Source organism: Aristolochia californica, unplaced genomic scaffold (assembly GCF_029961685.1).
Source record: "Aristolochia californica isolate CCGP_79_NKW_82.1479 unplaced genomic scaffold, dmAriCali1.0.hap1 SCAF_15, whole genome shotgun sequence".
NCBI classification, from domain to species: domain Eukaryota; kingdom Viridiplantae; phylum Streptophyta; class Magnoliopsida; order Piperales; family Aristolochiaceae; genus Aristolochia; species Aristolochia californica.
This window is the reverse complement of record NW_027181826.1, coordinates 5134352-5158360: the sequence shown is the minus strand read 5'-3', so window position 1 is coordinate 5158360 and position 24009 is coordinate 5134352. Positions and strand designations below refer to the sequence as shown.

At 37.1% G+C, this 24009-nt stretch overlaps 2 protein-coding genes across 3 annotated transcripts; one reads left to right on the top strand and one right to left on the bottom strand.

Moving 5' to 3' along the window:
• The first annotated feature begins 2483 nt into the window (after positions 1 to 2483).
• Positions 2484 to 3890, top strand: LOC137951425 (WUSCHEL-related homeobox 4-like). Its single transcript, XM_068798074.1, has 3 exons — positions 2484 to 2696; positions 3056 to 3328; positions 3418 to 3890. Exons 1-3 carry the CDS (start codon positions 2484 to 2486, stop codon positions 3583 to 3585), a joined length of 654 nt encoding a protein of 217 aa, XP_068654175.1. The 3' UTR covers positions 3586 to 3890.
• Positions 3891 to 6858: 2968 nt separating this feature from the next.
• On the bottom strand, positions 6859 to 13636 carry LOC137951076 (polyadenylate-binding protein 2-like). Of its 2 annotated transcripts, none has more exons than XM_068797644.1 (9): positions 13042 to 13636; positions 10413 to 10531; positions 9545 to 10201; positions 9383 to 9460; positions 9203 to 9292; positions 8769 to 8906; positions 7832 to 8008; positions 7457 to 7660; positions 6859 to 7357 (listed from the first exon to the last, which is right to left on the bottom strand). In XM_068797644.1, exons 1-9 carry the CDS (start codon positions 13304 to 13306, stop codon positions 7100 to 7102), a joined length of 1986 nt encoding a protein of 661 aa, XP_068653745.1. In that variant the 5' UTR covers positions 13307 to 13636; the 3' UTR covers positions 6859 to 7099. The 2 variants fall into 2 exon arrangements, with proteins under 2 accessions (XP_068653745.1, XP_068653747.1); XM_068797646.1 differs by having other exon boundaries at positions 7457 to 7657.
• Between the last annotated feature and the right edge of the window lie 10373 nt (positions 13637 to 24009).

Below are 24009 nucleotides of genomic sequence, written 5' to 3'. Positions count from 1 at the left end.
TCTGCTGATGCCAATTTAGATAAGTATTCTTATCTATTAGACATGGAAGAACCCCTATGAATGCCATATGGAGAAAGGGATTCCTGAGGTTAGTATGAGGCAGTTTATGAATCTAGTATCTTTAATATGAAGCAGCTTGTTTACTCGATGCAAATTCAGTTTATGAATCTATTATTTTTCATTTTGGATCTTGCAAATGCAGTCTCTACAGAGATAGATAGATCTTGCAAAGAGAAGGTTTTCCAGTAGTGGATGTAAGATTGCTGGTGGAGCCGACCTCAAACAGATAAATGAATAAAATCTAAAACGTAGGAAAAGACATAAGACATGCCAGTCATTGGCTTCTCTGAAGTGGTCTGCCAGGAATTAGAAAGCAACCATTTGCAGCCAAAGGCAGAGGAAGACGACTAGATTTCAGAAATGGATTGGTCAAACCTGAATGTTTCTTTCACAAAATTCTCCATCTGGGACCCATTACCCTACGTGTGTAGTACGGTTAGGGCACTCATCACAACACTCAATTGCTTCCCCAGTCCCTCCTTTAACAACAGTTCTCCTTTGGGATCCTAAAAGCCCAGAAAATACTGGACTCAGTATCCCCCTTTCTTTCCTCCTTTCTTTTCTTTCATCTTCTTCTTCCTTCCAGCCCGTGTGGTCTTTGTTTCTCCTTGAAAAGGAGCAACACACCAACACTAAGCATCACCAAAGGGGTCTGGTCCACCTACACGTGCACATGATGGTGTTGGGATGCTTAATCATGAGTTCCCACCGCTTCTTCCACTGTCTGGCCTCCACTCTCATTCCCCAACCCCTTTTCACTTTGACCAGACCATTTGTGGTAAAAAAAAAAAAAAAAATCTTATTTTTCATTATCTTCACCCCGTCAATTATCCTGGTTAAACACCCTTTGCATTTGGTGATATGTTCTTTCCTTGAACCACCATCATCACGTTTTAGAGATTCCTACAGCTTTCATCTTTTAAGCAATCTTGGTTGTTGAGAGTATTTCGATCCAGAACACCCACAATCGAGTTATTCAACTCCTAAGAACAGATATTGAAGTGGCCGATATGGAGTTTCAGAAAGGTTCTACTGGTATATAATCTCTACTGCGTATCGTCTTATTTGTAGGGTAAGATGAAGTCTTCCTCGTAGTAAATTTGACTTGGTCTGCGGAGGAGAAAATGGAAGTACTGCAAAGTTGATTAGCTCATACTATTTTTGCAGTAATAATTGATGAAGTGGTGAAAGGTGGTAAAACGCTGTGATTTGCAGACTTGATAATCTGTCATTCGGTAAGACTCCACCTAATTGGAATAGTGGATTTGCTTTTGAAAGGATGCAGATCTTGCCGGGACATTTTCTGTTTTGCTCCTTCTACCCCAAAAGATCACTGTCAATGCATTCTTTTCTGAATCCTTCATTAAAACCCTTGTTAATCTTGCCAGTATTCGTCAAGAGATCAGATCAAATCTAACAAAGAGAAGAAAAAAAGAGAGAGAGGAGAAGAAAATGATATAATCATCTCCCATTGAAGCAGTTGATGAAGTTATATTAATGGGTCTAATGAGGAACTGGCTGCATAAAAAGGGAATTAGGAAGAATATAATGATGTTTTAGATAAGCACTTTAAATGATTTTATTCTAACGAGATAACCTTCTTCTTCTTTTTTACATAGTTTAGGTTCCAAAAATTTTAAAAAAGAAGAGATGGGTCCCTCCTCATTCTCTCCTCTCCCCCCTCTTTGCTGCGAGAAAGAGAGTGAGGAAGAAGAACACACAATAAGAAAGAAAAGAGACGGCATTCAGAAGAGAAAATCTTGGAAATGATCCACACATAGGCCTGGTTTATGCTCCAAAAAACTTAAAAAAATCAGAGATGGGTCCCTCATTCTCTCCGCTCTCTCTCTTTGCTGCAAGAAAGAGAGTGAGGAAAAACAAAATAAGAAAGAAAAGAGACGGCATTCAGGAGAGAAAATCTTGGAAATGATCCACACATAGGCCTGTTTGGAGGATTGGATTACAGTCACAACTCATGCATTTGCAGGCATAGGGATTGGGGTAGGAATCTTTAGTCATTGGCTTCACTTGGCTTTAGAGGGGGGAAAAGGAAAGAGAGAGGCCACCGAAAAAGCAAGAACGCCTTATCATGAAAGCAAGAGATGCGACTGATATGACACCCCAACATGAGAATATTTTTGTTCGTGTCATCCAATTCAACCCCAAAATCTCTTTTTCTTTTTTTACCTCCTTAAGTCAACCGAACCTCATCATTTGGTCTCTTTTGTGCACGCTAGGAAGGACTTGGGTAGTAAGAGAAACAGCGACTGACAGAGAGAGCGAGAGAGAGCGACGGAGAGAGAGTTTTCCCTCCCACCCTCGTCTTCCTCCCTAACACACTGCCTATATATACACCACTAATGCACCTTCACTTACCATCTTCCAAACCTAACCTTCTTCCTCCTCCTCATGGTAAGGTAGCCATGAAGGTGCACCAGTTTGCAAGAGTAGACCTTTGGGAGCACGAGCCGTCTCTTTCGCTCGGCTGCAAGCGTCTCCGTCCTCTTGCTCCAAAACTCGGCAGCAATGGTCACACCGTTGCCGCTTTGGATCTCAAGAGCTTCATCAAGCCTGAGAGTGGACCGCGGAGCGCCTCGGGTGGTGCTTGTGACAGAAAAGAAGCTACTGCTTCTCAGGTAGACTCTGCGTGAATTACAATTTCCTACCAATGTATTAGGATATGATAAGTTAAAACAATAGTATGGTGTTTATTTTATAAATTCAGAGAGTGACAAGGCTTACTATGATCAACTTTAATGGTGGACTTTTGAGCTGTATTGCACAATTAGCACTATTACAGGTGCAGTAGGTTTGGGCGTCCTTGATATTTTGAAATAATAGTTCTTCCAATATTACAAAGAACGCCACTGAGCACAGTCTCTGCTCTTTCCATGATTATAGAAGCTTATTTTTGTTCAAGAAAGTAGCATTATTTGCTGAGTTTTTGAATGAATTTTGAAGAGTTCGGCAATTAAGTTACCTTGTGAAAACACAGGCTGAAGTGCAGTCCGGGGGCACGAGATGGAACCCTACCCAGGAGCAGATTGGGATCCTTGAGATGCTATACCGCAGCGGCATGCGAACGCCGAACGCGCAACAGATTGAGCAAATTACTGTGCAGCTCAGCAAGTATGGGAAGATTGAAGGGAAGAATGTCTTCTATTGGTTTCAGAATCACAAAGCAAGGGAGAGGCAGAAGCAGAAGCGCAGCTGCCTCACACGAACTCTGTCGGTTGGCATTATGCCTAAAGAGCCTGAAGTAAGTGATGTACTTATAATTGTTTCACTGATTCTCACTGGTTAAATTTCTCCAAATGGATGAGCTCAAGACTTGGCCTTGTTTTTTATGTTTCATAGGATGGAGTAGTGAAGGAAGAAGAAAGTTACTACAAGAGAAAATGCAGGAGTTGGAGCGTTCAAAGCTTTGAAGAAGAGAGCAGATTATGCGATGGATTCAACACTGCAGATCATCATGAGGGAGATAAGACTCTTGAGCTTTTCCCTTTGCATCCAGAAGGAAGATGAGCAGGCCCCTCTGTCACTTCTTACAGCTTCTTACAGTTCAAGAAGAGAGAGAAAGGTAGAGGCTGTTCCCTCTCTCTCTCCTTGACTATCAAGTTCAATGTGGCTCTTTCCCAATGCCGGAGCTTTATATAAAAGGCACGATGAATTCCATGCATTGGATTCTTTATTTGGTCTCCTTTCGCTTTCCTTGTATAATTTAATTTTTCAAAATGAAGCTTTTAGATGGAATGGTAGTAGGAGAAGCATCTTCAGAGGCTGAATCCGAGCATTAACAGCTGAATGATCTCTCTGTAACTTCAGTTCATGTCAAGAACAAACTTTATTTCTGCAGCTCTTGCCATCCATATTCTTCAATTAAAAAAGTTTCTGGAGCCATATACAGCTCCTGAAATTGAAAAAAGCGGCACAGAATGTGAATGGGTGTTCCTTATATTTGCTCTCGAAGAAAAGGATTTTGTCTTCTCCCTTTCACAATATGCGGATTGAAAAAAGTCAAGAAGAAAATCAGACAAGATCACAGCTAGCAATGCGGACTAGGTTCCCACATGAAATGAAGATTTGCTTGACAGATTTAGAGGTTTATGATGTCATATAGTTATCTTATAACGGCTATTATGTAACGGTACACAGCCATAATTCCATTATGAAAAAAATATAATAAGCTAAAGCCTCTCTGAGATTTTCCAAGACGCGTCTACCATAAAAAAAGAAAAAAAGAAACAGGATCATCCATTTAAGTAGTTTCAAACTTGTTGTGTCTGAGATGGAGCCGATCTAATCATTTAATCCTCTACTTAATTCGAATTATACAAGTTTCAAAGCATAATAGATAAACTTACCATAACTCTCATGAAAAATATAAAATTAGCACTTTTGATCCGAGGGATGTTAGGTTTCTTGAGTTTTTTATATTTTACTCAGAAAATTCCACGAGTTCCCATGTGTTCAAAGATAACGAATTTTAGCTTTTGCTTAGAACAGGTCTAAGATTTCAATACTCTTAATCAAATAACTAACGTTCCTTTCCAAGGAGCTTACAAATTCTGATCAGAAATGGTTAAAGAGATGAAAATGATAATAATTGATCTCTTTTTTAGGGTTTCCCACTTTGTGGATGAAGATGAAGCTGGAAGTCATCTATTCAGTATAATAAATAATGATCTTTATTTTGGATCAGAAGTGGATTTGTCATCTTTGAAGAAACCCTCTTCATCTTTGTAAGGAGCAGTGATAGGAAATATTCCCTTTTTTCAGGGTCACTCATCTGTACATCAGTAATGTAAATCTGTAGAAGCTTTCTTTGTAAAAAAACCAATGTTTTGAAGGCATAATAAAGGTTAGCTTCTAGAAATGCTTTTTCTCCAGTATTAGCAAGTGACATTCCCTCTGTTACTCACTTTCACTTCTCCTAAAGCTTCACAGTTTTTAAAATTTTCATTAGACAAGACTGATGACACCCACTAATTCTGGGATACTTTTAGATTAGGGGAAGAAGACATAGAAAAGATGATTCTTTCGTATCATCTATCATAGTTGAGTTCCTAAGAAAGAAGTCAAAACTTTTGGGCTATGCACTTGTCTCTCACCATTCCATCCAAGCTTTTCTGCTGTGGGGTGGCTTTAACCAATTCAATCAGTAAACCCTTCACCTATTGAATCATCCCACATTACCCAACTTTACTATGGATTATCAATTTATCATCCCTCAACAGAATGATTACAATCATGCTCTTGTTTTGTTTCTTTCCTATTAACAAAGCTTCAGTTTCTAGTGGGCTACTGTGCTTTGTTTGGTTTTTTAGGCAGTGAGGTCCCATACACCAAGATATCGATCATAAAGAGATTTGCAGTGAGTAGCCTTTTTTCTTTTCTAGTTTTTGAGCTTTGGACTTGCAATTTTGGCACTGATCAATGGTTAAAGTGGAAGGCATTTGGCTTGTGATAAAGTGGTTCTGCTTTTTTTCTTGTGTGGCCTAGTCTTCACTGTGCAGGGGAGGTAGGAGAAACACTGGTAGTTGCAGAATCACTGAAATACAAAGCATTAACTCAGAAAAATAAGAGAAAAAAAAATAATCTTGGCTTAAATTTGAATGAAAAATTACTACTAGTATTGTCTACAAGTTTGATTAAATATGAAAAACAAGCGTTTGCTCAAGTAATTTAAACTTTCATAACATATGAGTGAAGTTGGTTCTGTAACTTTCATGGTGTGTGCATTCGAACTGGTAACAGCTATGAGCAAAAACTCTTGAAATGACAGAGAAGGGGACAGCAATCATTCAGTCTTGAAGAACTAAACATAATGCCAGACAGAGAAAAGTAATTTTGATTTAAGATAAGAGTAACGTGTTTCATACTAGAAATCAAGCTTTGGCTCAAATTTGAGTTTTTTCTTCGAAAACGGGTGTGTGCTACTTCAACAAAGAGAACTGGATACTCTAGCTTCTGATGTTTCCGAAGGCATGTACAGATGGGCAAAGATTGAAAAACAAAGGAGACAAAAAATGAGTCGTTTTGATGGAGTTTTACAGTCTATTTAGACGAAGAAAGATGATGATGATGATATTGGAACAACCCTGTTAATGCAAAATCCTTATTAATCCGCATGAAAAACATAGGAATACTCACAAGTTTTCTTTGTCTTCGAGAGTAATACATGAATGCAGGATGACTGATGAGATTGAGAAAAAAGTCTGAGAGATAATGATTCAATGAGCGACTGTAATGTAAGCATTGATAACGACAAATTATAAGCACATGATTATCTTCATTTTTTATTTATTTTTATTGTTTCAGATGTGCTCATCTAACATGAATTCGAATACATCTTAACAACCAAATGAGAAGACAGATTTGTTTTATTTTATTATCCCTTCAAATTTTCTTCAAGTACAATCATTGCCATATGAACAGAACATGAGCAAGGAATTATTTTTTTAAAAGAAAAATCTACCTAAGTATTTCCAAATACATAATTTAAATGTCTTGAAAATGTAGCTTTATCTTTGTAAATTTTGACGTATAGATTGATTGTAATATTAGTTTTAAAAAAAAAAAAAATCCAATAGTAAGATCAACTTTTCAACCTGTACATCCAACGATAAAATCCACCACATGCATTCTCACTTGCCTATCTATTGAATAATTTACCAGCTCGCACATAAAACCCAATCAATTTAAGTCTAATTTTCTTTTATTATAAGAGCTTCCCGTCCACTTGCTTTTAAACACTTGATGCAACCAACCAACCAACGAAAGATTGGCGCAACAGAGTAAACAAGCTGACATGATATCATTTAACATCCAACATCAAAATAAACTCGTTCCAATCATTCCTGTATAAGAACCCCTCAGTAGGAACTGTGACTAACCGCAAGCCACACAAACTATCACCATAATTTGTCTCAATCAATCAAATCCAAACTACAATGGTTCACAGAACTAAAAAACTCCAAAACAGGAAACAATAAGCGAGAGCACCTAGATATGTTGATCAGAGTTGCCAGTTGCACACTCAAGAAACAAGATTATCACTCAGCGATAGACCTGCCAATTGATCAGAGGGAGCAACCCCTTGCTGCTGCTGCTGCTGCTGCAGAGCAACGTTCCTCAGGACCTCCATGGCTTCTGCCACTTTTGCCTTCAAAGCCTCTGGCGATTCCAAGAGGTGCAAAACCTCTGTTTGATCCATTTCTAGTAGCATACCCGTCACTTTAGCTGCAGCATCATGTTCAATCTGCTCCACCAGTGGGTAGAGACTTTCTCCCAGCATCTGCACAAGCTCACATCAGGAAATAGTTTATTAGGGTCATGAACCCTGGCAGTCAACTACATGACAAGTTGAGAGAAGCAAGGATCTTCATCCACTCACAGTTCTCTGCTGATCTGGAGAGGCATTAGCAAGAGCTGAAGCCAAAGCACCAATTGGGACGGACTGTGAAATGGGTGCTTCACGTAATGGCACACCCCCCATGTCATATGGAACAGAAAGCATGCCACCAGCAGGCATGGGGACATCGGACATGTTCCGCCCATGTGGAAAGCGAAAGACTCTTCCCCTTGGCACCATAGGCTGCTAAAGAACATATAGTATATTCAGAACCAAAGGAGAATCACAAGTATCAAAGTGGATAACATGAATGTATCATAAAACTTTAATGGATGACATGCAGGGCATAATTGTCAGTCATTCCAGACAAACATATTGTGTGGTCTCCTTGTGGTCTCCTAATTTAAAACAGCACACCTGTTGCTGCATGAGTGGGATAGGTTGCTGGTTTTGCTGCACAGGTCCTCCACCAGCACGCCTCCCAGGGCGTTGGCCTTGCTGACCTTGTTGGACCATTGGCACGAGGAAATTTGGCATTGGAGCCCCACCAGGTCTCATCCCAGGCACAAGTTGTTGCTGGTAACCAAACCCAGGCTGTCAAAGTGAGAGAGAGTTAATTACCATGTAAGAAGCCAACAGAGCAGCATTATTTCGAAACCCAAATACAGGAACCAATATAGAAACTACGAGGATATTTGTACAGTTTACTTCATTCCTTTTTTTTAAGAATTTTATTTCATTCACATGTATGCGCATCTGGCATTGTTGACTCTATTAAAAGCATGTCTCATCCACTTCTAGCAAGGCTACTGAAATGAATTAATAACCATATATATCGAACAACAACTTTTGCAAGCCAACAACTTGGATATAATTTCTATACCTAAACTTTCAGGACTGCATAAGCAATTAATAGAACCATCCATGATCTTTCTAAAAATACTTCTAGAAGTTTATAAACTTGAGAATGCATATACCAAAGTGGATCCAGCCAGATAAGACATTTCTAGAACTGTTCAAAATTATATGCTTAAGAAGCATAAAATGAAATAGCAATTTTAAGCTGGCAAGGAGTTAAGACTTGGATACTCTAAACAACATAATTAACCAAAAAAAGAGACCAATGAAGTAGATAAATGATGCAAGAAAAATACATCAAGTGGAGAAGATTCCCAGAATGCTTAAACAAGATCACAAGAAACAAATGGAGCAGAGTGGTAGAAACACCATAAACAAACATCAGTTTTTAAATCATTAAAACATTAACAAAATCTGTGGATATTATAGTCACTGTAATACAGAAATCACAGCCGAGCAGCCTACCAAGATCTTCATAAATTTGAAAAAGCTTTACCTGAGTGGGGATGAGGGCGGGAGGACCTTGGCCATAAAATAGTTGCTGTCCCAAACCTGGAGCACCCGGGGGATAAAATGGAACACGAGCAGCAACTGTAGGTGGCATTGCAACTGGCCTCATTTGGAAGAATTGTGCCTAGTCAAATGATAAAGGTACAAATAAGCACAGAAATAGCTCTAAAGAAATTAATGAGATAAAGAAGATATATATCCTGTCAATTAGCATTTTTGCAAGAAAATGGAATTGATAGAGAAAATTACACCACTTCAAAACCAGCAACTAATACAATAGACTAGAGTTCATGCAATCACAATTTTTAACTGCCAAAGAAGAAAAGACCAAAATTTTAATGATTGAAGAATATGGGAAATGACATTTAGGAAACTCGTTTGTCACATAAAAAAAAACAGAGACTAGTTAATGGAAGTTACCTGCAATCTAGCTCTCCTATCTTCTTTACGCTGTGCAAGTGCCACATATAGTGGCTTGTTGACAACAATTTTCCCATTCATTTCTGCCAGCTGTACAGTCACTTTAAGTTGATGAGAAAGGGAACTCTGAATGTCTTAAGTATGAGAAAGCAACTAATTGCACAGAAATAGCTAACTTACTGCTCGAGATGCTTCCTCAGGAGTCGAGAAAGCAACAAAGCCCGAACCGCGACTTATGCCACTTGGATCCCGCATAACCTGTCAAAATTAATCACTGTAAAAATTATGGTATGTTATATATTCCAGCCCATCTGATACAACTAAAGCTGGAAGACTCTGCACCTTGCATGAAGTAATTATACCAAACTCAGAAAACAATTCTTTCAGCTTCTCATCATCTATGCTGTCATCCAGGTTCTTCAAGTACAGGTTCACCCCTTGGTACTTGTCTACAGTTTCCTTATTATTCTGCTCAAACCGTCCCTTCAATTCCATCTCCCTTTCTGATTTCTTCTGGGCCTTCCCAACATACCACTCTTTGTCATCAATTTTTTTCCCATTAAGCTCCTCAACAGCTAGAGCAGCATCTTCTGCATTCTCAAAGTTAACAAATCCAAAACATTTGGATTTCCCATCTCCTTCTCTCATTACTACAGCACTTGTAATGTTTCCATACTCGCCAAATATTTTCTTCAAATCGTCATCAGTAGTTGATTCTGACAGATTCTTGACATAAACATTATTAAATTTTGTCTTGTTTGCAGAAGTCTCTCGCTCCTGTTTACGAACGAATGGACCAACAAAAACTTGCTTATCATTCAGGAGCATCCCATTAAGCTTGTCTATGGCAATCTGGGCAGACTCCTCATTGTCAAACTGAACAAATCCATAACCCTTAGACTGACCAGAGGGATCTGTAGCAATCTTACAAGATAGAATGTTACCAAATGCAGAAAACGTGTCATGAAGCGCTTTGTTGTCAATTGCTTTGTCCAAATTCTGTAAGAATAGGTAGATCAAGAATTTGTCAGACAGAAAATTGAGATTATTATTATTATTATTATTAGTAGTAGTAGTAGTAGTAGTGGTAGTAGTAGTAGTAGTAGTAGTATCATTATTATTTTGAGACTGTGATGGGCTGTTAAAGACTAAAGAAATAACTAAAAAGAAGAAAGACAGAGAGGGATTGATAGAGAAAGAGTAGGTAAACCTTGATGAAAATATTGGCAGTCCCACTTTTTCTGATGCTAGGGTCACGGTGAGAGTACATAATGCGAATAGGCTTCGCATTAAGAGGGGTGAAGTTCAGCACTTCAAGTGCCCTTGCAGCTGCCATACAAATTATACCCGACAGTAAAAATTCAAAATTGTTTTAGGTATCCAAGCATGCAGAATAGTAATGGAAACTCAAGAAGACCAGGAAAGGGAGGTGTTTAATAGGATGGGAGGTCAAACAAGTATATGAAGGATGTTATTAGCAATAGTATCAGTACAAAGGATTCTGTCAAGGCACATACATACTTGTCGTGCTATTGAGAACACATTTCATATTGAAAACCAAGAGAGATAAACATTAACTGACCCCTTCTAGGTACAGTTAAAAACTTTCATCAAATGCATTTATCATGAAAGCAGAATCAGATTATTATAGAAGAAAGTAAAAATACATGTAAGAGCCAAAGGTATATCATGTGTTCAAGAAAGCTATTATAAAAAGATAAAGAAATTACAACCAATAAATAAAGGCAAAAATAATAACATCTGCTAGAACGATTATGTCATGCATATTACCCAGGTGCACTGAAAATAGGTAATAGACCATCAGTGCTGTAGAGTTTCGGTATTAATTTCATATGCACTAAGAGTCTAATTACATCCAGTAATTTAATTGACATAGAAGGGCTTAATTTCTCTTTTCAGAAGTCATAGTTGAATGCTTGAACCAGTTATGAACCAGGTCACTGTGAACCAAACCCCAGAAGAAAGGCAAGGATGACAGAATGTTCATGTATGCTCAAAGATGACAGAATGTTCATCTATGCTCAAGGATGACAGAATGTTCATTATGCTCAAGGATGACAGAATGTTCATCTATTCTCAAGGATGACACCGCTCGAGAATGTCAGAAGGTGCAGCAAATTCGGTAACAGACATCCAAATCAGTTAGTTAAAAGGATAAAGCACCATAGTTGAGATTTCATTTTTTTCATTTTCATGGCACGTGATTGTATCATACTTATATACTCAAACAAATCTAAATAAGATCTGACCCTTTATAGGGACTGGCTCTGAGCCAACTCTGGTTCAAACTTCAGAATGGAAAACGTTTACTTAAAAAAAAAAAAAAAAAAACTATGTGGCTACCAGATTCACTTGTTTACTTGTGTTAAATAGTAAAGATTAATTTTGGATTAGGCCTTCTTTTCAATGCCCACATAAGGAACATGGTTTTGCATGCAAATCGAACCGGATTTCAGGGTAGACGGGTAGGTTCCTTGGGGGAGAATTGCCCCAAATATCCAACCTACCCTGGATTACAAGAAGCGGGCAGGTTGGGACCAGAGCCGGGGTGAGTCATAGTTCGCACACCCAACTTGTCATGCAGATCGCTCCCCAATATAAAACCATCGCAATGGTGGAACTATAAAACTGCCCAAGATTTCCTCCTACGCCGCCATCCCAAGATCTCCTACAGACTTAATTGTCTTTCTGTCGGCAGTCCTCCACCACCCTTCGTTGACAGATAAAACCTTCATTTCCCTCCTTCACTAACAGGTAACCAACTTAATTTTTTAATAATATTTCATCACAAATCGTCCAGTAGAAATTCTATAGGCAACTCAGTAATGAGGATCGACCTGATCTGCCTCAGGATTTGGAGCCACCAAGTTGGGTCCAATCCTATGTTGCAAAACCATGATGGGAAGAAGGGGTATTCTAATATGAGGTCTTGGCTCAAGTCACACCAGTATAAAAGGGTGTAGTGCGAGTGTGTAATCAAAATTTAAAATAAAACACTAACAATTAATATATCCTGAAAAAGTGAAGTAACTGAAGGAAATATTACCAGGTGATCATTTCCTCAAAATGCCTCATAAAAAAGACAGAAGATCTTCAAGTTAATGATCGCAGTAACAGTGGTAGTGTCTATTCCTACCACCAACAACTTCCATCTCAGGACAAGGCAATCAAGATGCAGGGCCTTTTAGACAATAACAAAACCAAGTTGCAGTGTCTTTTAGAGGACAAGGAAACCAAGATGAAGAATCTTTCAATTGATGGTTGTAAAGTTTCTTAATAAATTGGTCTTCTAAAGATTAACTTCAAGCCAGCTGATGCATAAAACTACACTAGTGCATACACCATATTTGATGTAATAGCTTCATGAGTAAGGAACAAAATACCAGAAAGTTCTAGATGCCTTTAATACACCAACCATGGCACATCAAATCCTTTCCAATTATTGCATAATTTTGCGGAATATTTCCAATATTTTCATCCAAAGAACAGAGTAGAGTTGCTAACCCCTTTATAAGTTAAAAAAACACACAAGGAAGATCCCTCCATAACATAGAGAAGAATTAAGCACAACATTATCAATCGAAAATAAATGAAGTTACAAATACATCAATGCAAAATACTGTTGAAGAAAATATAAGTTAGCCCAACAGAAGCTCGAAAAGCTGTGTACAAGTTCATTAGAGTAAGTCACGTACGTTGAAGCACTATAAACTTTCAACTAGAGCACTACTCAAAGAAGCCCCTAAAGTTTAACCACAGATAATAAAATAGGGCCAACATAATCACGCACAATCTAAAACAATGGAAAGAGTCACTACCATCTTGAGGATTGTTGTAGTTAACATAAGCGTAACCCAAAGAGCGGCGAGTGCTGAGATCCACACACACACGGACAGAGACGACCTGTCCAAGCTGGCTGAACAGATCATAAAGCTGCGAATCCGTGACGTTCCCTTCCAAATCTCCCACGTAGAGGGAAGTCGTACCGAACTGGCTGTTGCCAGAGCCACCGACAGCCGGCGCCGCCGTTCCACCTCCGGCCGGAAGCGTAGTCTGCGGCTGTACTTGAACCTGCGTCGCCATCCCAGACACCCCTTACCCTAAATTTCTTTTTCTGTTTTTCTTTTTCTTCACTCTCCTCTTGTTATTACAAGAACTGAAACCCTAGGGAAGACAATCAAAGAAACTACGAATAGGGTATCCGACTCTGATAGATAGACAGACAGACAGACAGAAAGACAGACAAAATTGTTGTGGTATTTTGGTTTTCAGATATTCGAATTTTTGTGTTTTTTAGTTGGGATATAGAGGTAGCGAGGAGAGGGCGATAGACAAGAGAGATCCTATGCAAGAACACAGCAAATGAAAGAGAGAATAAGGGAGGGCACCCCAACTGCACCCGCAGACGGGAAAGTCGGCCTCTTCGCTTTTATATAGCCCCGACCATTTGGATAAAACCCTAATCTTATATCTTCTGAACTTACCATCCATCGGATCACAAGACCGAGCCCACCGCCCTCCGATCCAACGGCTAATGTATGTCCGCACGGATTTATCTCTAATTCGCTCAAATAAGAAGCGGTTAGGTTGCGATTGGACAATCCATGACACTTAAAAAATTACAGGTTTCTAATTTGTTGCAAAATTTATCACAAAACCAACTTGGATAATCGTTGCAAATAATCTTGACACATCATAGAGGATGAACCTTGTTCTCCCTTGTTGCCACTAGAAAGGGGGTCTTTGCCCCTCTTGATTAATTTGTTTAAATGTTTTTTTTATGATATCAAAATGATATCATTCCAATTCAACTGGCGATTAATCTGATTGAAATTGATCGACCGATTCATTGAGTTAGTTTTTATAACATTTTTTTTTAAGAAATTTTTTTGAATTACATTTTTTCTTTGATTTTAATGTTTACATTTTCTCTTCCTTTTTTGTCCCAATATCTATGATGTTTTAGGCATTTCCACCTCCATAATGAGGTTTTTGTATTACAAAATTATATATTGACGCAAAGATATTTGAGTTTACTTTTTAACTCAAAAATTAATTTAGCAATCAAAGTTTTTAACAAAGAGAAATCGATATTTGTAGTAGAAAAGTAAGGTATGAGTAGCTACAGAAAACTTTATCTTTTGAGGCATTTTAGGCCATTAAGAACGAGAATTTATATGGAGAACTGTATGTCAAAAGAAAGATTTGTAAGTCTATTTTCTAACTCATCAAACCAATTCTCAATCTGATTTTTTTGGAGGGATATATTAATATTAGAAGAATCAATGGTCAAGTAATCTAAAGAAGAAAGGGTACTCATTCAGTAATAGTACTGAGTCTGAAATTTATCATATTCTTTATCACAAAAAAGTACAATCTATTAAGAAACATTACACTTGCATGAAAGATATCAAAGCCAAGCTTCATAAAGATCAAATTTCATGTCAATCCGATCTATACGGAAGGAGATATTCACATTGAAGTTGGCAAGGGTCATGCTACAAAATAAAGAAAATCAAGTGGTGCTAAAAAATTCAAGAATATTTATGTTAAATTGATTATTAAATTAAAGCTCTTTGAGTCTAGTTTCTTGACTAATAATCAGTTTGTGATTTTGACATATATTTTGAGATATATCAATATCTGAAGTACCATAGGTCTATTCTGTAAAAAAATTCTCTTTTTTCATTTTTTTTCTCTCCTATTATCTCTCCATGGAATTACGTAAATTGAGTTTCGTTTTCTCCAAGAATTCTAATTTTTTTAGCCAAAATTTTCTCCTAATCAAAGAGTTTTGGTTAGACTTAATCACTTCATGAGGTGCTCGTTCAAGGTATTTGTTATGGTCCTGGGTTATGTACCTATGTCTTCCGCTCCTAACAGGTCGATCTTTTGGGTAGTATTGGCTAGGTGCATAACATTTGGTATCAGAACTAGCACTACGTCGTGAGTTCGAATCTCGGAGGGGGTGACTGCGGAGGTGGCGACCTAGCGGAAGGGGCGACCAAAGTGTACTTCCCGCACCAATAGGCCACCGCTATCTACGGAAGGGGCGACTTGAGTGTGTTCCCGCACCATGGGTCGTCGCTAGAGTAGGCCGTCGCAAGTGGGCCACCGCGGACGTCGGCTCTCGCGAGCGTGAGTGTGATGTTATGGTCTTGGGTTAAGTACCTATGTTTTCCGCTCCTGACAAGCTGGTCTTTTGGGTAGTATTGGCTAGGTGTTTAACATTTGATATTAGAGCTAGCGCTACATCGCGAGTTCGAATCCCGGAGGGAGCACTTTGCGGAGGGGGCAACCAGAGTGTGTTCCCGCACCTATGGGCCACCGCTATAAGTGGAAGGAGTGATCTGAGTGTGTTCCAACACCAACGGGACATCACTAGAGTGGGTCATCGCTCAAGTAGGCCGTCGCAAGAGTGTCGTCGTGGACATCGGCTCTCGCAAGTGTGGGAGTGATGTTATGGTCCTGGGTTAAGTACCTACATCTTTAGCTCCTGACAGGCCGGTCTTTTGGGTAGTATTGGCTAGGTGCTTAACAATATTCAATATCTTGCTTTGATCTTTTTTTAGGTTTTACGTTTTTGTTACATAGTTGTGTATCCTCCACATTGTCATCTCCAAAAATTATGCTCACCCCCCAGAAATTTCTTCAAAGTCATATTTGGTCCAACTTGTTTGTTAAGATTAAAACTCTACTGTTACAATCTCCCCTATTTTTTTCTTAAAAAAGAAGAAGAAGGTCACACTCTAGGTTCATTTAGAAGTATGAGTGTTACATAGTTGCCTCCTTTTAGTTAAATATATTTTCCACTAGTATTTCTTCAGTTTATCATCTAGTGTTTTTATCGCTTTGGAGTAATGCTTAGACCCACTACCTATAAGAATAGGAGTGTGCCAAACATTTAGTTTGAGTTAAATCTTTTTGTTCTTCACTCAATTTATGTTTGAGCTACCTTAAAAAGTGGGTAGTCTCTTTCTTGTGACCTATAATTGGGCCATTGTTCTGCCTTTGAAAGTGAGTGGAGTGTGTTTGAGTCTATGACCATTTTGACTAGTGTATGGAGCTTTGTTATACGACTAGGAGTAATTTTTTTCTCCTATATTGTGGTCTAGGTCTCTCTGTCTTTTTCATCCCCAAATCGAGGGGGGGGGGGGTGAGAAGTAGAAGAAGAAGTACAATAAAGAGGTATTTTGTTCCACATGTTGTAATTTTTATGTGATCAAATATTCAAGAAAGGGGGAGAACATAAGATGAAGATTTTACATCTATGAAAAAAATTAGTTGATGAAAATTGAAGACTAAAAATCCTTTTCATTGCAAGATGAAGTTATAAACTCTAGTTTGAGGAGAAGTGTTGAAGAGTAGGTATAGAAGAGTCTTACATGACTCTCAAAACAAGAAGTCACATAAAGCCATAATTAATATGATGGAGTTTAAGTCGAGTCTCCTAGAAGGAGGTCTCACAAAGACCCTCAGTTAAAGGAGTTTTAGTTATGTTAGTTTTTTATTTATGTTCAGTTGTTTAATTTTTCTAGGACTTATCTTTTATTATTTGACTTTGGGTGTAATTGGGACAAATGTAAATTTGGTGATTGGAGTTTTCTCAAAAGAGAAATCGATATTTGAAGCGGCAAAGGTCAGACTCCAAGAGAGGTTCAAGTAGTAGCAGAAAGATTTATCTTTCGAGGCATTTTATGCTATCAAGAATGAGAATATATATGGATAATTAGATATCAAAGAAATATCTATAAGTCTATTTCCTAAATCATCAAAGTAATTCTCAATCTGAATTTTCTAGAGTGAGATATCAATATCGAAAGAGTCAATGCTCATGTTGGGCAAAGAAAAAAGTACTCATTCGACAAGAGTGCAAAGTTCAAAATCTATCAGATTCTTTCTCACAAAATAATTATGTTTTATGAAGAAATATTATACTTGAATTAAATATATCTAAGCCTAGCTTCATAAAGATCAACTTTCATGTCAATCGGATCAATATGGAAGGAGATATTTTTATTGAAGTCGGTAATAGTCATGCTATAAAATGAAGCAAATCAAGTGAACAAATATCTTTATGTTAAATTGGATATCAAATTAAAACTCTTTGAGTCTAGTTTCTTAACCAACAAACCTTTTGTGATTCTGAGTTATATTTTGAGAGAGATCAATATCAAACATACCAAAGGTCAGTTCTATCGAAAAGCTCTCATTTTCCTTTCTCTCTCCTATGATCTCTCAGTGCATTGACGTAAAATGAATTTCCTTGTCTCCTAGAATCCTTTTTTTTAAGCCAAGTTTCTCTTCTAATCAGAGAGTTTTGGTTAGACTTAACATGTACTCGATCAAGGTATGCAATATTCTGCTTCGTTGTTGCTTTCAAATTTTACGTTTTTTGTTACTTAGGAGTGTATCTTCCACATTTTCATCTCTAAAAATTATGGTCACCCCCAAAAAATTTATTTGAGGTCATACTGAGTCCAACTTGTTTGTTTTGTTTATAGTTTTATTGTTATAGTCTCCCTGATTTTTTTTTCTAAAAACGAAAAGAGGAATGTCATATTCTAGGTTCGTTTGGAAGTATGAGTGGTGCATAGTTGCCTCCTTCTGGTTAAAGTTGTTTTCCTTTAGTATTTTTCTAGTGTATCATATTGTGTTTTCATCACTTCGGAGCAATGCCTAGACCCACTATCTTAAAGTATAGGAGTGTGCTCAACATCCAACTTGAGTTAAGTCTTTTTGTTTTTCACCTAAGTGGTGATTTGTATTTGAGTTATCCTTAAAAAGTGAGTAGTCTATTTCTTGTGCCTTATAGTTGGGCTATTTTTCCACATTTAAAATTGGGCAGAATGTGTTTTAGATTATGACTATTTTGACTGGTCTATAGAGCTTTGTCGTATGGCTAGGAGTATTTTTCTTCTCCCATATTGTGTTTTCTCCAAGTTAGGTTTTTGTGTCTTTTTTATCCCCAACTTTAGGGGGAGAAGTAAAATAAGAAATACAAAAAAGAGGTACTTTATTTCACATGTTGTGGTAATTTTTACGTGACCAAAATGTTCAAGAAAGGGGGAGAACAAAAGATAAAGATTTTACATCTATAAAATGATTTTTAGCCAACGAAGATTGAAGACCAATAATAATTTTATTGCAAGCTGAAATTATAATTTTCAACTTGATAGGGAGTGTTGAAGAGCAAGTATGGAAGAGTCTAACATGACTCTAATAACAAGAAGTCTCAAAAAACTAGAATTAATATGGTAGAGTCTATGACAAGTTTCATGGAAGGAGATCTCACAAAAGAGTCTTAATTAAAGGTGTTTTAGTTATGTTAGTCTTCTATTTATGTTCAATTATTTAATTATTTTAGGGCTTATCTTTTAGTGTTTGACATGGATAGTTTAATTGTAATTTAATTCTACTTATTTCCTCTATTATAAATAGAGATTCATTGTACTCAAATTAAAACAAGTTAGTAAAGTATTTCTCTTTTACAAAAACTCAACAAAGACAAATCAAATTAGACTTAGACTTTCTTTTGCAAGCTTTGAAGAGGCGATGGAGTTCAAATTATGTAGGGGAACTTGTGAATATCCAAAATCATTGTACCAATTTGTTAAGCTTCTCTTTAGGACACAAAATAATTTAAATAGATGTTTTCCCAATGTTCAGAAAGCTAGTTGTTATCCTCAAAGATATATTTTGTCATTTAAAAAATTATTTAAAACCATGCTTAAAAAATATGAAAAAATTGTAAAACATTTGAGTTTTGTTGTTGATTACAATGGAAGGCCGTTTACCAATTTCAAAGACCTACATAGTCTGTATCAAAGGTCACAAGATTGAAAGATTTGAAATTTTTGCCACTTGTAGTCGACTATTATATTAGTCAACTGACGTTGATTTCCTTTTAATTGGAGAAGTCAATTGCATGCCATGTGGTTGATTTCTTTGAAATTTTGAAGCACTCTATTTTATATGATGTCAACAGCTTTTGGTGTGGTCAATTACTTTTCAAAGACGATTTGTGAATGTAACCAACAGTTTTAAAGTTGACTGAAGAAAATTCCAAAAAAAACTTATGTTTCTACCAATTGACTGCATTTTTTTTAATCTATTTGACTACTTCACAAGTGTAATCATTCGATAATCTTCATTCCAGTAACAAAGCTCAGTCCTAAAGTAGTTTTGTCTAATCAACTTTATTTCTCTTTGTTAAAAAATTGTTACAATGTGGAACCCACTATGGTTCACGAGCTGGTGGGACCCACCATGAGGATGTGGGATGCCAAGAAGAGTCCTCACCCAAGCTAGCATGAGTTAAGAGATAAGAGACACAAACTGGAATAAGTTAGAAGACTTGAAGATCAAGTGGGACCCACAGAGATACAACGAAAAGGTAATCTTATCAATATGAGCCGGAAGATCATGTGGAGCCCACAAAGATAAGACCATGAGCCAGCCTCCTCTCTTATGTCTACGTTATTGGAGAAAAGTTAGAGTTCAAGTTATAGTAGACCTCTAGTAGAGTGTGTTATCTTTTCTTGATAGACTTATCTTAGAGAGTTAAGAGTTGGAATATAATTAGGAGACTTAAAGGTTAATTGTATATGGACTTTATCATTTTTTCTACTATAAATAGAGGTGTTTTAATTGGGAATTAATCAATTTCTACAATTCTTTCTAGAGTAAATCTCTCTCTCTTTGCTTGGCTCACACCTTTCTTCTCTTCTTCTCTTCTCTCTACCCGAGAGTTTTCTTCCTCTTTTCTTCTTCTTCTTTCTCTCTTCTCTTGGTCGGAATATTAGAAACAGGATCCTAAATACAACATGGTATTAGAGCATTAAATTTAAGATCCCCACGTCAAAAGGAATGCTCTAAGAAGATATTATCAACACCACTCATAGAAGGCTCTTTGTGAGGAAAAATCACAAACCGTGAGATAAGTTCTTAATTTTTTTATTACTTCATGTTACTGGTTTCTGAATTTATAAGATGATTTAAATATGAGTATGTGGATTTTTTTCATCTTATGAGATTGTGGGTATGAATGCCTCTCGATCTAGAAGAAGCTACCAAAATAGTTTTGTCTGTTTGGAATTTCTGTTAATCGAGACCAGTCCATGATCCGGTTGTTGAAAAAAAAAATTTGTGGGAACAAGAGTCCCCTGATGTAGAAGATTGATATTGAGCCTCTTATGAGTGGGATTTATTAAGGAAAAAAATCAGAATAATAATTTAGCGTCAATGTTAAGGTTCTCCATGCACCAAGTTGTTTGAAGAATACTACTAGGATATTTTGATTAGAATTTTTTTGGAGAATTATTTTCATTGAAGTGCCTATTATGGCTAAAGATAATATGAGTAGCAAAGTGGTATACTCAGAATTACCACAATACCTTTATGAAGGGTATCAAATTTTATGAATTGGTCCACATTGGTTCTGGGGTTTCTTATAACAAAGGACCTACTGGTCATCTCACCAACCGTGGACCACTTATTGATGAAGAAGATATTTTTTATAACAAATGGATAAAAAATGATACCATTGTGATTAGTTGGCTAATCAAAAGCATGGAAAAAATATGGAAAAAATGCATTCATTGTGGGAGATATGGCCACACTATTAATTCATGCTATTACGAGGAAGGAAGTTACTGTGGAAAAAATGGTCACTATGGAGAAATATGGTATAATGCCAACGACAACTCAGACATAACAAAGGCTAATCAAGCCTTAGTAGGTGATACAAAGGAGGATCAACCCACAAAATCAACTTAAAAGCAAAATTTTATTGATGAAGAATATGAGTTATTTCAGAAAATGATGGGTTCTTCTCAAAGTTTCTCATTAAATACCACTGCCACCACTGCTTCAGTTATGTTATCTACCTCATCTTCATCTTGGATAATTGATTCAGAAACCTTCGAGCATCTTACAGGTAACAAACATTTATTACATTTTGTATCTTCGTGTCTTTCACATAAGTTTGTTACCATAGTTGACGGTTCTCAAACCATGGTTCAAGAGAAATGATCCACTTCCATTACACCATCACTTCCGCTCACTGATATTCTATTTGTTCCTACCTTCCCTTTGAATTTGTTATCTGTTAGTCAGCTGACAAAGTATTTTAATTGCTCTATCACCTTCTCACCCACTTCGTGTGTCTTTCAGGATCTTATAATGAAGTAGTTGATTGGTGGTGGCCATGAACAAGGGGGGCTATACTACCTAGATGTGCCAAAAATAAATACCATTTCCACCAGTGAAAATGAGACAAGGCTATGACAAAACCGGTTGGGACATCCATCTGCACATTCTCTTCATTATATGTTTCTTACTCTTAAAGTCAGGTTAGAGTTTAATTGTGAAGTTTGTCAACTGAGTTAACATCAAAGGAGTACATACTCACCTCATCCAGAAGTCAAAAGTATTACTCCATTTTCATTAATTCATACCGATGTTTGGGGACCCTTGAGCTTCTCAAATATTTCTCAAATCAGGTATTTTATTATATTTATTGACGACTTCACTTGTACCACTTGGTTGTTTCTATTTAAGGAGCGTTGTGATATACCATTGATTTTTAAATCTTTTCATGCTATGGTACTCACTCAATTTGGTCCAAAAAAAAAAAAAAACTTCAGTCTGATAGTGCCAAAGAATACATTTCCAAAGACCTTGACTCTTTTTATTAAGAAAATGGCATTATCCATCAAACATCATGTGCTTATACTCCTCAAAAAAATGGTGTAGCCGAATGAAAAAATTGTCATATTCTTGTGGTAGCTCGAGGTTTATTATATGCCATAAAAATTTCATACTTTTATTGGCCTCATGCAGTCCTTACCACATGCTTTCTTATAAATTGTCTACCATCTTCCATTCTTGGTAATAAATCTCCTTACTCTATATTGTTACCAAACGATGATCCGTTTTCACTGCCCTTGAAAGTCTTCGGGTGTTTTGTCCATATTTCATCCCCAAAACACAGTAAACTTGATCCTAAATCTATCAAGTGTATCTTTGTAGGATACTCTCGTACACAAATGGGTTATATTTGTTATAATCCCACTCTTCAGTGTTTACTTGTGTCCAGGGATGTCACAATTTTTTAAGACTCTCCATACTATTCTGATAATGTTCCTCCAGGTTTATCTTCAGTACCTGGTTCTCCTCAACCGATTGTGCCCCATGCTTTGGAAACTTCTCAACCCCCAGAAACACTGGCTAACACCACACCTATTGAGTTTGCGGATCCCACTAAGGTACCATCTTCTCTAGTTGTTTTTGGCCCACAATATGATACTCATCCTATTGTACAAAGAAAAGAACCCGGATCATGCACCATACTCTCTTTATCTCATCCCATATCAAATTTTGTGTCTCATCATCGTATGTCCCTACATGTTATCAATCTCACTCTACTATTTCTTCTACATCTGTACCACAGTCCTAGCAGGACGCTCTCAAACATCCAAGGTGGAAGACAACAATGGATGAAGAAATGCTGACACTTTATGAAAATCAGACATGAGCTCTAGTCCTACTTCCATCAAATAAGAAACTCATCGGTTGCATATGGGTGTTTACTATGAAACACAATCCGGATGGGCTGAAGGCTCACTCATGGCTAAAGGCTATACACAATGTTATGGAATTGATTATGAAGAAACCTTCTCTCTAGTGGCAAAAATAAACTCGGTACGTGTGTTATTATCTTTGGCAGGTATATCAACTTGATGTGAAAAATGTCTTTCTAAATGGGAACATCGGAGAAAAAATTTATATGCAACAACCACCTGAGTATGTGGTTGAGGGGGAGTCAGTACGTCAACTAAAATAATCATTGTATCGTCTAAAATAGTCCCCTCATGCATGGTTTGAGAAATTTAGTCAAACCCTCATACTGGCAGGATTTTACAGATACTCTGAAGATCACTCAGTTTTATTAAAAACACATCTAGATGTAAGGTAATTTTGGTAGTATATGTTGATGATATCATATTAACTGGGAGTGACTCTGAGGGAATCTAGGAAATAAAAGAAAAAATATATGTTGAATTCAAGACAAAGGATATTGGACTACTCAAATATTTTCTGGGTATTAAAGTATTACAATCCAGACATGGGATTGTGCTATCCTAAAAGAATTATACCCTTGATCTACTCGAGGAGACATGATTGCTAGGATACAAACCAGTAGACACTCCTATGTACTCAAATACAAAATTATATGCAGGTACTGGAGAAGATGTAGATATCGAAAAATATCAGAGACTAGTGGGAAGACTTATTTATTTGTGTGTAACAAGGTCGAATATATCATATGCAGTAAGTGTAGTGAGTCAATACATGCACAAACCATAACTTAGTCATTGGTGAACACTTGAAAGGATATTACGATATCTTAAAGGGTTTCTCTATAAAAATCATGGTCACTTCAACATCGAAGGATTCTCAGATGTAGGCTAAGCAGGATCCCCGGATGACAGGAAATCTACTTCGGGATTTTGTATGATGGATGGAGAGAATTTGGTTACGTGGAGAAGCAAGAAGCAAAATATAGTAGCACGATCTAGTGCAGAAGCAGAATACAAGCCATGACACACATTGTTAGTGAACTCCTATGGATAAGATCTCTTCTCACTACATTGGGATTTTACAAAGAAGATCAGTTGGATCTACTTTGTGATAATCAAATAGCAATACACATTACATCGAATCCAGTCTTCTATGAAAGAACAAAGCATATTGAAGTGGACTGCCATTTTATACGAGAAAAG

What these genes read in the sequence shown, in the direction of transcription:
- LOC137951425 (XM_068798074.1), top strand. Translation starts at nt 2,484, where the DNA reads ATGAAGGTGCACCAGTTTGCAAGAGTAGACCTTTGGGAGCACGAGCCG. An exon ending in AAGAAGCTACTGCTTCTCAG is followed by an intron (nt 2,697 to 3,055) that starts GTAGACTCTGCG and finishes GTGAAAACACAG; the next exon opens with GCTGAAGTGCAGTCCGGGGG. An exon ending in AAGAGCCTGAAGTAAGTGAT is followed by an intron (nt 3,329 to 3,417) that starts GTACTTATAATT and finishes TATGTTTCATAG; the next exon opens with GATGGAGTAGTGAAGGAAGA.
- LOC137951076 (XM_068797644.1), bottom strand. Translation starts at nt 13,306, where the DNA reads ATGGCGACGCAGGTTCAAGTACAGCCGCAGACTACGCTTCCGGCCGGA. An exon ending in CTGAGGAAGCATCTCGAGCA is followed by an intron (nt 9,293 to 9,382) that starts GTAAGTTAGCTA and finishes GTGACTGTACAG; the next exon opens with CTGGCAGAAATGAATGGGAA. An exon ending in TCCCACTCATGCAGCAACAG is followed by an intron (nt 7,661 to 7,831) that starts GTGTGCTGTTTT and finishes TATGTTCTTTAG; the next exon opens with CAGCCTATGGTGCCAAGGGG.